A 13,152-nucleotide genomic window follows, 5' to 3' on the forward strand; every position below is an offset into this window, starting at 1 on the left:
GGACCCCCTTCTGCCCGGGGCGGAGGCGGCAGCGCTAAGAGCGGGCGAGGGACCTGCCCAAGGTCACACGGCTTTCTCGTGCCCGGGGGTCTCCGCCGGCCGGTTCCCCAAGGATGGGCTCTCGATCCAGCAGTGTGAGCCTGTTTCCTCCCCAGCAGACGGGGCGGAACAGGACGGCCTTCCTTTCCGGTGGAGGTAGTAAGTCCGATGAGAGAAGACCCAGGAAGGCCGGGCACACGGGCAGTGTGGGGTCCGCGGAGACGCCCCTCGTCCACCTCTGGCCGACCTGAGATCAGGCTCCCAGAACTAAGGCTAGGAAACACAGCCAGGAACCTGATCGTGGTGACTGTGTGCTCACCCCTCCCGCTTACGGCCCTAGAGTCGGGGTGGCTGTCGTTCACGGCCGGGAAACGCAGGCCCAGAGAGGTGAACCCCTTGCCGAGGTTCAGCAGGTGCAGTGTAGCAGCCGGGACGAGAACCAGTTTTCTCTCCGGCGCCGCCGTGTGGAAAGGACCAGAGCTGAGAATTACGGTCCCTCCCCCAGGGTATGCCAACGAAGTGGGGGAGGCTTTCCGCTCGCTGGTGCCCAGGGCTGTCGTGTGGCTGAGCTACGGCGTGTCCAGCTCCTACGTGTTGGCCGATGCCATTGACAAAGGCAAGAAGGCTGGAGAGGTGAGTGCTAGTTTACCTTCCCAACGCCCACTCGGGCGCGCCTTGGGTGTGGCGCTCTCTGCAGCCTTACATGGGCCAAAGTCCCCCTGGGACAGTCACGTCCCCACGGCCTGGCCCAGTGGACTCCATACTCTAGTTCGTGGGACGGTAGCCTCCCTTCCTGGAAGTGGCGGTCAGTACCCGACTCCTGCACGTGTTCGGTGCCCCTCCCTCAGCCTTGAAGGGTCCAGCCTGGAGCCCAAACCTGGGGCAGTTCCTTATGCCCCAACGTCCCCTCGCGTTGGCTACTTCCTCCTGCGGGGTCCGGTTTCGTGATCCTGTCCGCAGGGTTTCCTGCCTCTTCCTCCGCTGGGTCAAGTGTCTATGCTTCCCAGGTGCCAGGCCCCGAAGCCAGCCGCAGCAGCAGGGTGACGGTAGCCGTGGTGGACACCTTTGTGTGGCAGGCTCTGGCCTCCGTGGCCATTCCGGGCTTCACCATCAACCGTGTATGTGCTGCCTCTCTCCACGTCCTGGGCACCGCCACCCGCTGGCCCCTGGCCGTCCGCAAGTGGACGACCACCGCACTGGGGCTCCTGGCCATCCCCGTCATCATTCACCCCATCGACAGGTAGGTGCCCTCCTGGCCTCAGGAACCGCCCGCTCCACAGGTAGGGAGGCTCTAAGAGGAGTGTGGCGCGGGGTAGCGACAGCAAGGCAGGACTGGAACTCAGGGCTCCCGACACCAAAAGGAGAGTCTGTGACTTCGTCACATCATCCAGCAGGCACTTTGGCACTGCAGGAGGGAAAGCTGGAAGGTATATGGGACACAGGACAAGCGAACTTCCAGAAGGTCTGGTGTTACGCCGCAGCCAGAGGCGGGCGAGAACAGCTGCATCCCAGCGTGGTGGGTTGGGGGTACTGGTGACAGAAGCACAGCTCACACTGAGCAGTTAAGCGAAGCTGGATTACTTTCGGGCACGCTTAAATCTAGGAACACAAGTGATGTCACGGGGATCCGGGTCTCCCTTCCTGCTCTCCTGTCCGCCCTGAGGTGCTCCTTGGTTTGCACACTTTTCCCTTGAGGGAGTAGACATGGCGCCCAGCAGCTCCCAGCTTCCTTCCCACCACCTTACCAGTTCCTGTCAGAGGCTTTGTAACAGTGATAGCAAAAAGCCCAAAGAAGGCTGTTATTGGTTCATGGAGAGTAGATGTCCACCTCTGAGCCATTTTTCCTTTTCTGATTGGCCAGGCTTGAGTCATGTGCCTGCTCTTAGAACTAGAGATGGGTATTGATCCAGCTAGACCAAAATAGAGTGGTAGGAGGAGGCTTTTCCTGGGGAACGTGACTTCCCCCTGGGTCCTAGAAGCAGTCCTTTACCCTCTTATGCCTCAGTTTCCTCTACGGGATAAAGAAAAGATGGCTGTTATTCTAGATTTGAGTGTGGCTCTCCCAAGAGCCCGGAGTGGGAGGAGCATCATGAGGTAGATCTCCATCCGATGTCATTTGTGCCCTGTAGCCAGGAGTTCCTCGTCCTTCTCCTGTCCCTGGTCTCTTGCCTTCTCATTGCTCATAAGCACCCCAGCTACCTGCTCACCACTTGCACCCTCTTTACAGGTCGGTGGACTTCCTCCTGGACTCCAGCCTGCGCAAGCTCTACCCATCAGTGGGGAAGTCCAGCTCCTCCTGACTCTACCTGGTGCTTGGTCCTTGGGTTGGCACCCTTCTGCCAGGGAGTGTGGACGTCTGGCTTCCAGGAGTCCCTGGCCCTGGCGCCTGAGTGGATTTGAGCTGGACAGAACTTAGAGATAAAGATCTCAAGGAGCAGTAGTTGTATTTGGGCCTGACGGCATCAACTTCCATAGAATCTATCGTACTGAGAGCAGAGTGGACCTGGCTGGGTCTGCCTCTGTCTTTTGATGACAAAGTTAATCCTCCCGTGGAGGATAAGGAGCCTGAGGCCAAGGGAGGGCAAGGAATATGCCCAGGATCACTTGGCAAGCTGGATACCAGGATGCCCAGCTACTCAGCTGAGTCACTTCATGGCAGCATGGCTGGATGACCGCAGATACTCAGGGAGAAACATAGGAGTATAGCAGCTGGAAACCTCAGGACAGATTCTCAAGCCAGCCCAACCCTGGTGCACAGGCTGCTGGAGTCTGGCTTAAAGCAGGACAGCTCTGAGCCAGGTGCTGGCCAAGCCAATAAACCCCTAAGAAGTTGAGTTTTCTTCTTCTCTGTGGGGGGAGGGACAGGGATGTGGTGACGGGAGCAGGGATTCTCTTGGAGGACGTAAACTGCAAGAGGGGAGGGCTTCCTGGGCCTGCAAGAACAGGTAAGGGAAAGCAAGGAAGAGCATCCCAAGGAGGGACCAGTGTCTGAGCAGGTCCAGTCAGGAGAAACATCAGATCCAAGGAACCACAACGGACAGAAATTCTGAAATGAGGGTTTGGGTGGGGAGTTGAGAAGGGTGTCATGGAAGGGGCAGTAGGGTGTCACCCAGATCACCAACTGCCCCAGGAAAGATTCTAGACTGTGTTGGACTGGTTAAGAAGTGGTTGGCCAGATAGCAAAGCTTGGAGAAGGATGTCTTAGTCTGTTTTCTGTTGCTATCACAAAAGACTTGAGACTGGATATTTTATTATGAATAAAGGTTTATGTGGGCTCATGGTCCTGGAGGCTGGGAAGTCCAAGAGCTTGGCACCAGCATCTTCGCAGCTTCAGGCGAGGACCTTATGTGGAGTCGGGTGTGTGCAGAGGCCAGAAAAGGGGGCTCCATTCACAAGGGTTCTGCCGCCGTGACCCAACCACCTCCCATAGGCCCCACCTCCCACGCACGGCATTGAGGAGTTAAGTTCCAATACTAGAATTTGGGGGACACCCTCAAACCATAGCAAGGGACAACCGGGTGGCTGCTGCCATCATCCGGGCCTGAGGGACAGATGGGAGATGTGGTGGCAGGACACAGAAATGAAGGACAGGAATGAGCCGGGGGAAGCCTGGAGGGTCTGAGCCCAAGCATCCAGCCAAAGACGTGGGAAGAAATCTGGAGGGAGGGCTGCAGCCGGGCAGGGTCACAGCCAAAACCACCTTGGTCTCCTCAGCGGGTTGCTCTGGGGGAAGGAAGAGAAGACCAGGCCCGAGTCTGTAGGCTTTGAGGTCCGCCAGGTCCCTTGGGCTCTCTGATCCTTAGGATGTGGGTGTGGAACAGAGGGAGGGCGCCACATCTACCAGGACAGTGGGTGCTGATAAACGTTGAGCCACCGGCTTCCTTGGGCAGGGGAATCCGACTTGTCGAGGCCCATGGCGTAATTGCTCCTGACAAGGCAAAGCCATTGAACCTACCTGGGACAGGTGACTCCCAGCAGACATGGTACATTGGGGCCCCCGCGTTCGAGGGGTGCTTTGAAGGATGCTTCAAATTGCAGATGGTGCCAAACCCTACATATACTGTGTTCTATATGTTCATGTGATTAAGTTTGATTTATAGATTCTTTTTGGTACCGGGGATCGAACCCGGGTCCTTGCGCTAGCAAGGCAGGCGGCGGCACCACTGAGCTACATCCCTGGCCCGAGTTTAATTTACATTAGGCATAGTAAGAGATTAACAACTAATAACAATAATGAACCAGAACAATTATAAAAATATACATACTGTGATTAAATTTATTTAAAACTATGAATTGGCTGGAATGTAACTCAGTGAAGGTTTTGTGTTCAATTCTTATTCCTAGTACCAAAAACAAAACAAAACACTCCCCCATCCCAAAAACAAAGAAACACCACCACCACATAGCTTTAGAACCAGGCATGGTAGCTCACGCCTGTAATCCAGGCTCTGGGAGGCTGAGGCGGGAGGATCACAAGTTCCAACCTGGGCAGCTTGGTGTCATAGCAAGACCCTGTCTCCAACTTTAAAAAATGAGAAGAGAGATGGTGCTTACTGTGAAGGCCCTGTGTTCAATCTCCTTTACCACCACCACCAATAATAATAAAGTGAATTGGTTACTTCTGGAATTTTCTGTTAAATATTTGTGGGCCGTAGTTGACCATGGATAACTAAAACTGTGGATGTGGGTTGGTTGCTATAGATATAAATAACTTCAAGAGTATACATGGTAGTAAAGTGTAGCCAGGTAATTAGGAAGCAGCATTTGAATATTTACTGGTTTTTGTTTTTGTTTTTGTTTTGTTAGTGGGGATCGAACTTGGAACCTTGCGCTTTTTTCTTTTTCTTTTTCTTTCTTTCTTTTTTTTTTTTTTTTTTGAGACAGGGTCTCACTATGTAGTTGAGACTGACCTGGAACTCACTGTGTAGCCCAGGCTGGTTTCGAACTCACAGCGATCCTCCTGACTCAGCCTCCCGAGTGTTGGGATTACAGGTGAGCGCCACCATGCCTGGCTTTTGGTTGTTAAATGAGTAATGTCTCCTTAAAACAAAGTTTATATCCTTTTTTTTTTTTTTTTTCCTGAAACAGGGTTTTGTTCTGTAACTCTTGCTGGCCTTGAACTCACTATGTCGCCCAGTCTGGCCTTGAACTTGCAGCAATTCTGCCTCAGCCTCCAGGATGCTGGGATTACAGGCGTGTGCCGTGCCCAGCCCTCATTTCTTTCTTTCTTTCTTTTTTTTGGTAAGTTTATTGGCACTTTTTAGGCACACACATTCATCTTCAGGATCTTGTACCTTTGCATGCTGTATCTTGGCTCTCATTGTTTGCCCATCCCCCTGCCCTCCCCAGCCCTCATTTCTTTCCGTTAATGTTTAACTTTCGATAATGGCTGTGTTTGACAGCAGCTCACAAAATCCCGGCAAGCTGACGCTGACAGTTGGCTCTGGCCCCTGCCAGTTTGTCCACATGCCGCTCACCCACAGGCAAGAGGATGTGCAAGTAAATCAAACGCAATCTATGGTCAGTCACGGTGGTGCACAGCTGTAACCCTGGCTACGTGGGAAGCTGAGGCAGGAGGATCGCAAGTTCAAAGCAAGTTTGAAGCCTGGGCTTCCGTTCATACGGAGCACCAATAAATTAAAGAAAGAGAGGTTTATTTTAGCTCGTGCTTTTTAGAGGTTTCAGTCCATAGCCAGCTGGCTTCAGGGCAGAAGCAGCGTGAGGTACGGCCTGCTGAGGAGGACATCAGCTCACGTCATGGCCACCAGGAAGAGATGGCAGAAGGAGGAGCCCTCCCAGGTCACAACCCCAGTGCGCCCTCTCTTCTGACCAGACCCTAACATCCTGTTTCCCTGTAACAGAGTCCCCACAGCTCTATCGCCTTTCGAAAGCCCTGCCGACCCATGTTCACAGCAGCACAATTCATGATAGCTAAATCTCAGAAGAGGCACATGTGTCCATCAACAGATGACTGGATAAATAAAGTGTGGTATTTATATACAAAGAAGCACTCCTGCCATAAAGAAGGGGAAACGTAGGTCATCTGCAGGAAAGGGGATGCACCTTGTGAACGGAGATGTTAAGGGAAATAAATCAGACACACGCTTAAAATGGTGCACGGCTTCACCGGCCGCAGAGGAGAGCTTGAGAGCTGCAGAGTCTTAACAGGGACCGTGGGGCACCCTGTGAGGCCACCGAAATAGGAAACCCGTCATACAAGATCCCAACGATAAATGTAACTGCATTGTTTGCTTCTAATGTACCAATAAACTTCATGGGGGGAAAAAAAGAAACCAGTCAGTTGCAGTTTGAGGGTTCCAACAGTGACGATTACTTTATTTCTCCAACTGTACTTTTTTTTTTTTTGGTACAGGGGATTGAACTCGGGTCCTTGCGTTTGCAAGGCAGGCCACTGAACTGCTGAGCTACATCCCCAGCCCTGCTGCAATTGTGCTTTTAAACAAAAAATCCAGAACAACACCAAAAGAGTTAAAGCAAGACAACCCATTTAACTACGAGAAAAACCTCTTAAAAAAAAAAAAAAAAAAAGAATGGCTTTAGATGACAAGATGTTCCAGAGAAGGTTAGAAACTGCTCTGGGTTTATCAGTGAAGGACCGTGCAACAGTCTCCAACGGTGTGCAGAAGGCTCAAGATAAAACAGCATCCGGGGCTGGGGATTTAGCTCAGTGGTTCTGCCTCCAGCCTTGCAAATTCAAGGACCTGAGTTCGAACCCCGGTACCAAAAACAAAAACAAACCAGCGTCTGGAGGCAGCAGCAATGACAGCAGCCCGCTGGGCAGAGAATGGCCATTAAGTCCCCGAGTCGGAGTCTCTGCCTTGGCTCATCCAGAAGGGCACGGGTTAAACCTCTGCATCCGAATGCAATGCCGCTAGTAGCCGGGTGTGGTGGCAAACAAACGTTTGATTGAGAGAATCAGCTTTGCAGGTGTGTTTCTATTGATTTGTATTTAGCGTCGAGGAGGGTGTTGTAGTATAGGGGAATCCCTGAACACCTCGTGGAAATGACCTTTATCCATTTGAAGGTTATGCTCTCTGAAAAGCTCTTCAGGACTTTGGGAGAGGGCTCATTTCATTTTTTCCGAAGAGCACACTGTATTTTCTTGTAGCTCAGAGTCATTGTCATGAAGTGTGACAGACTGACGTGAAAGAAGGCCGTATCTTCTAGTGGTGTGATGTTCCTTCCTAACTCTATGACCACGGTCATTTCTTTCAGGAGACGTTTTTTGGGGGGTACCAGAGTTTGAACTCGAGTCTTTGTGCTTGCAAGGCAGGTGTTGGAACCATTGAATTAAATCCCTGGCCCTCGGGAGGCATTTTAAAAATCCTATGAGCTATTTAAGCTACATTGTCAGTTTTGTTGCAAGGATGTTTTGTATTTTATCCAAATCTTTTAGTAAGAATTTAAACTATTTTATATATTTCAATGGTTACTGTACTATGGAATGTGTACCCTGTTTGGAAATGCATGGTTATGTATAGCAAACAGAATTTAATGACAGTTTACAAATTCTTCACTGTCAAAAATCTTAAATAGGGCCGGGGATTTATTTAGCTCAGCGGTTCTGCCGCCTTCCTCGAAAGCGCAAGGTCCTGAGTTCGAGCCCTGGTACCAAAAAAAAAAAAAAAAAAAAAAAAACATCCTAAATAAAAGTGAGAAAGTTTTCAAATGAAAAAAAAAAATATTGCATGGCTTCTCTTATACGCGAAACCCAAAATATAAAGAGCAAAAGAAAAGGTGGATAATAGAAAGCAGGGAGATGGATCTTTTGCAAAAGGGAGGGGATCTCGAGATGGGGGAAAGGAGAGGGAGAGGGTGGAAGGGGTTTAGAAGAATCCGGTGCGTTGAGAAATGTTCCAACTCCCCACAAGGAGTGTGGTCATCATGCACTGCACATATGTACTAAAACACAAAATTGAGGAGGGCCTGCCCGTGAGCTCCTGAGGCTGTGGGAGGGGGTGCACCTTGATACAAACCCTAATAGCAACTTAGCAAGACTCTGTCTCAAAATAAAAGGGGCTGGAGATGTAGCTCTGGTAGGTAGAGCACTCGGATGAGGTCCTGGGTGAAATTTAGTACCAGGAAAATAAAAAGACAACTTCTGGCCCAGGCGGCCCCCTCAATCATTAAGGGACAGAGCAAGAGAGGCCAGGATTCTGCCGTCCCCCAGGCAGCCGCGGATCGGAGGACAGTTCGGACCTGTCACCGTTCTGCTGTCTGAATCCAGTTGGCCCACACAGGCCCCGTCCCTCACTTCCGGCCTCATTCTCAGCCTTGCCTTAGGTCGTGAGAGCCAAAGTCCCGAGGGAACGAATCGATCTTCATTGGAAATCTCCGGTGGTAAATCCAGGGGCCTCCTCAGGCCCTGCTGGCCCCCAAGCCAGGGAAGTGGGTGACAACGCAGACATCGACACCGTCACGAACAGGGTCCCTGGTGTCAGCAGCGTTGGTGAGCTGAGAATAAAAGCCCCTGGTGTGAAAGACAGAAGCTAATTTAGAGCCTGGAAAGACAGACAGTGGGACAGCAGGGACAGGGAGGGGTCCAGGTGATGGTTCCCACTCTGTGTTGTTCACGAGGGAGAGGACACGGGGCGCAGTTCGCTCTCCGTACCCACAGATTCCAAGCCTGCGGACTCAACCAAGCCCAGATGGAAAATACTTGGGAAAAATATCACATCTGTACTGAACACATACAGGCTTTTTTTTTCCTGTAATCATTCCCTGGACAATACAGTATGACAACTATTTATGTAGCATTTACGGGTTGACAGGTATTATAAACCATCTAGAGATGATTTAAAGGACCGAGGAGGGCGCATATGGGTTCTATGCAAACACTATGGCATTTTACACAAGGCATTTGAATGTCTGCCGATTTGGGTATCCTGAGGGCTGGGGGGGCATTGCCCTGGAACCAATCTTACATAGATACCGCGAGATGAATGTAGTGGGGTTCAAATGCGCTTATGTGACCTCAAACCGTACTTTCCTCATCTATAAACTGGGACTGATTGCATCTACTGCATAGGAATTTGAGGAAGGCTGTTGGGAGGATCAAACAGAAAAATGGAGGCCCCAGCACATCCTGTGGCAGGCAGGTGGCAGAGAGAAGCATTTATTAACAATCTACAGTGAGTGTAGTTATACTTCTTTTTAAAATTAAAAAAAGCACAATATTTTTTATTAGTATGTGTTTGCTGTACACACTGATTACGTTCATTGTTGGGAGTTGGTAAAGGTACATAACATGTCTTGAGCCAGGCATGGTAGCGCACGCCTGTACTCCCAGCACTAGGGAGGCTGAGGCAGGAGGATCACTGTGAGTTCGAGACCAGCCTGGGCTGCATAGTGAGTTCCAGGTCAGTCTCAACTACATAGTGAGACCCTGTCTCAAAAAAAAACAAAAACAAAAACAGGGCCGGGGATTTAGCTCAGTGGTTCTGCCTCCTGCCTCACAAGCGCAAGGACCTGGGTTTGATCCCCAGAACCAAAAAAAAAAAAGAACAACAACAACAACAAAACAAAAAAACCCAAAGACAAACATAACACGTCTTGATTCTTTTTACTTCCCCTCCCCTCCCTTTTCTATCCCCAGATACTCTTCTTTACTATAATAAGGAGGCTTAGAGGGTTAAGGGTCTTCTAAGGTCACGGGCATGGAAACTAGCTGCCAGCTTGCCCGAGGTTTTCAGAGCAGAGCTCTAACTCCGGAGCTCCCACCTCTGTCTCACCGATCACCCACTACCATTGCAGGCTGCCTCGGTGCGATGGGCTTGGCCCGCCAGGCTGCACCTGGGCTGCCTAGATGGGTCCTGCTTTGTGGCTTGGAGCAGAGCCGAAGAGAAGGACCAAGGTCTGCTGCAGTCCTGTGCTCTCACCTCTCAGTTCCTTCGAGCCGTTGGCTGCCACGGGGATGCCGTAAGGAAAACAGGCAGTTCCTTCACACGGGAACTGCTCCAGAACTCCTGAGTGCCCTCGTGGGAGGCTATCGTGAGAGTCAGGTGGAGGCTGCCGTTACGCCTCAGGCACCTGCAGCTCAGACCTGGCCAGCAAGCTCCCCTCCCAGAGGGGCCAGTGCAGCAGGAGGCCTGCAGAAAGAGGGCAAGTCCCACCCCACAGAAGGCTGATAGCACTGCTGGTGAACCCCAGACATCCGCAGGGGATTAAACTGGGCATACTCCTACTTCATCTGGCAACCCTACTAGAGGGCCATTCATGGAGCTGCAATGTCTCCTGCAAACACAGTGGCCCTGTAGAGGCAGCAGCTCTCTCCGGCCAGCCTCTTCGCAGGCAGTGATGGTCAGTTCTGTGTTAACCTGAAATATCCCCGCTGATGGGTAGGGAGACAGGAGAAGTGACCCCTTGCATGAAAGCAGACCTGCTTGGACAGAGGGGAGAGAGATGTCGGGCCTGTAGCTTTGGTCTTGGAGCCAGCTAGAAATGAATGGGTGATCCGGCGGAAAGGGGTAGCCTCCTGTAATGCTCACAGTCACCACAAGAGGACAGCACCTCCCAACGTGCCCACGTTAGTGAACTGCTGCTGGTGGCACCAACTTCCGTCCTAAATACTTCCTGAGACGTAGCTAATTTAATCTGCAGACCTTGTCATTAGATGGGTATCCTTAGGTCCTTTCCTGGACTTGGTCCAAGCTCTCACGGGGCCCGGCCTCCCACTACCTGTCCCAGCCCAGGTGCGCTTCTATGCCTTTTGAGTTCCATCCCGTGACCCCCAAGGTCAGGGACAGTTGACTCACAAGCTGTATGACCTTGCGCAAGTTACCTGATCTTTCCGAGCCTTGGTTTCCTTAAGGTATAGTTCTCCTTAATTACCGGAACCAGCTGTAAGGCTTATGGGGAAATGACTGGAAAAGCATTCAGCCAGTGAGAGCTCGGCCAATATTGGCAATAATAATAATAATAATAATAATAACAATAATAATAATAAATAATTATTATTGTCATCAGTGTTACTATCATTATTATCATCATCCTAGGGATTGAACTGAAGACCTCATGAGTCCTATGAAAGTATTCTATCACTGAGGTACACCCCCAGTCCTGATTATTTATTTATCTTGCTATATTGTCCAATCTGGTCTAGCACTTTGATCCTTCTGCCTTAGCCTCCCCAGTAGCTGGGATTACAGGTGTGCGCCACTGCAGCTGGCTATATTGCTTGTTATTTTATTATTTTTGTAGCAACGGACATCTGCTTCAAGGGCAAATGATTTGAATTGTTCCATCTGATGACTAATCCAGGTATGATAATTACAGTTCTACTCCTGAGAATTTATTCAGAGGACATCACTGATCACCCAGAGGTACACTTCAGGATGGCTGTTGCGCTCTGCTCTGTGTGAACAAATAGCTGGAGAAACCCTTAAGTGCTCTATGCCTCTGACCCGATGGCACTGTCAGCTCAATCTCCCCAAGTCCCTCCTCTGTCCTGACGCTTTGCGTTTCTCTGATGGCCTCCAGGACCCAGTGTAGACACCACAGCAGGGCGTTCAGAGCCAGCAGTATCAGCAGGCTCATTTCTTTTTTCTTCTTTTTTTTTTTTTAATTAAGTGTCTTGGTACATTTCAGGTGTACAATATGATGACATCCTTCACTGGGATCTTGTACCTTTACATGATACATCTTGGTTTTTATTTTTTTCCCCATTCCCCTGTCCTCCCTTTAACCCCTCCACCTCTCCCTATTTACAATGACTTTGTTTTCATTTTTTCCTTTTCGCATATTTATTTATTTGGTACCAGGGATCGAACTCAGGACCTTGTGCTTGTGAGGTAGGCAGCGGAGCCAATGAGCTGAATCCCCGGCCCTCTCATATTTATTCTTTTCCCTTCTTTCCTTTCCCTAACCCCTCCTACTTCCCTTTTCCTTCCCCTTTGGATGTCTTTTCCCTATTTCACATTATCTATTTTATATTTTCGTTTTTTGAGACAGGGTCTCACTATGTAGTTGAGACTGACCTGGAACTCACTATGTAGTCCAGGCTGGTCTCGCAATCCTCCTGCCTCAGCCTCCCGAGTGCTGGGATTACAGGCGTGCGCCACCACACCCTGCTCTATTATACATTTTGATCCTCATTTATACTTTGTCTCTCACACCAGAGAAAATATTCAGTATTTACACACGTGTTTCATATTTATTTCACTTAAGAATATGTCCTCAATGTGCATCCATTTAGTTATAAATGTCTCTAGTTTCTCATTCTTTAGGGATGAGTAATACTCCATTTTGTAAAAACAAAACAAAACACATTTTCTTTATCCAGTTGCCAGTTGATGGGCAATTGGACTGTTTCCAAGTTTTAGCTATTACAAACTGTGCCGCTATAAACATGGGTAAGCATATATATATTATGGTATGATTCTTTTAATTCTTTGAGGAAGATACCCTGCAGAGGAATAGTTGGGTCCGATGGGACTGCTAATTTTAGGTTTTTTAGGTATCTCCATATTGATTTCCACAGTAGTTGCACCAGTCTGCACTCCCAACAACAATGGAGAAGGGTTCCTTTCTTCCCACAACTCTGCCAATTTGTGTTATTGTTATTGATTTATTTTTTTCTTTTTTTTGAGACAGGGTCTCACTATATAGTTGAGACTGACCTGGAACTCACTATTTAGCTCAGGCTGGTTTTGAACTCACAGCGATCCTCCTGCCTCAGTCTCCTGAGTGCTGGGATTAGAGGCGTGTGCCACCACGCCCGGCTTGGTTGATTTCTTGATAGCAGCTATTCTTTTTGGAGTAAAATGGAACCTCAGTGTTGCTTTCAATTGCATCTCTTGAATGACCAGTGATGTTGAACATATTTTCATATGTTGATTTGCTGCTTTTACTTCTTTATGTGAGAAATGTCTGTTCATTTCAGATGCTAATTTTTGAATTGGGTCTTTAAATTTGAGGGGTCTGATTTTTAAAAATCCTTTATATAGTGTAGATACCAGTCTTTTGTCTGAGGAATAGCTAGTAAAAGTTTTTTCCCACATTGTGAGTTGTCTCTTCACACTGTCAGTGGTTTCTCTTGCAGTGCAGAAGCTTTTTTTTTTTTTTTTTTTTTTTTTTTTTTTTTGTTTTTTTTGG

General features: G+C 49.3%; 1 protein-coding gene across 1 annotated transcript; it reads left to right on the plus strand.

Moving 5' to 3' along the window:
- The first annotated feature begins 6 nt into the window (after nucleotides 1-6).
- On the plus strand, nucleotides 7-3,937 carry Mtfp1 (mitochondrial fission process 1). The gene is made up of 3 exons (XM_010603785.2): nucleotides 7-672; nucleotides 1,047-1,279; nucleotides 2,267-3,937. Exons 1-3 carry the CDS (start codon nucleotides 208-210, stop codon nucleotides 2,337-2,339), a joined length of 771 nt encoding a protein of 256 aa, XP_010602087.1. The 5' UTR covers nucleotides 7-207; the 3' UTR covers nucleotides 2,340-3,937.
- The last annotated feature ends 9,215 nt before the right edge of the window (nucleotides 3,938-13,152 follow it).

This window comes from Fukomys damarensis, unplaced genomic scaffold (assembly GCF_012274545.1).
Source record: "Fukomys damarensis isolate Sample0158 unplaced genomic scaffold, DMR_v1.0_HiC HiC_scaffold_12, whole genome shotgun sequence".
In the NCBI taxonomy this organism is placed as follows: domain Eukaryota; kingdom Metazoa; phylum Chordata; class Mammalia; order Rodentia; family Bathyergidae; genus Fukomys; species Fukomys damarensis.

Coding starts and splice junctions, on each gene's coding strand:
- Mtfp1 (XM_010603785.2), top strand. CDS start 208: ATGAGAGAAGACCCAGGAAGGCCGGGCACACGGGCAGTGTGGGGTCCG. Junction 673..1,046: donor AAGGCAAGAAGGCTGGAGAG/GTGAGTGCTAGT, acceptor TATGCTTCCCAG/GTGCCAGGCCCCGAAGCCAG. Junction 1,280..2,266: donor ATCATTCACCCCATCGACAG/GTAGGTGCCCTC, acceptor CCCTCTTTACAG/GTCGGTGGACTTCCTCCTGG.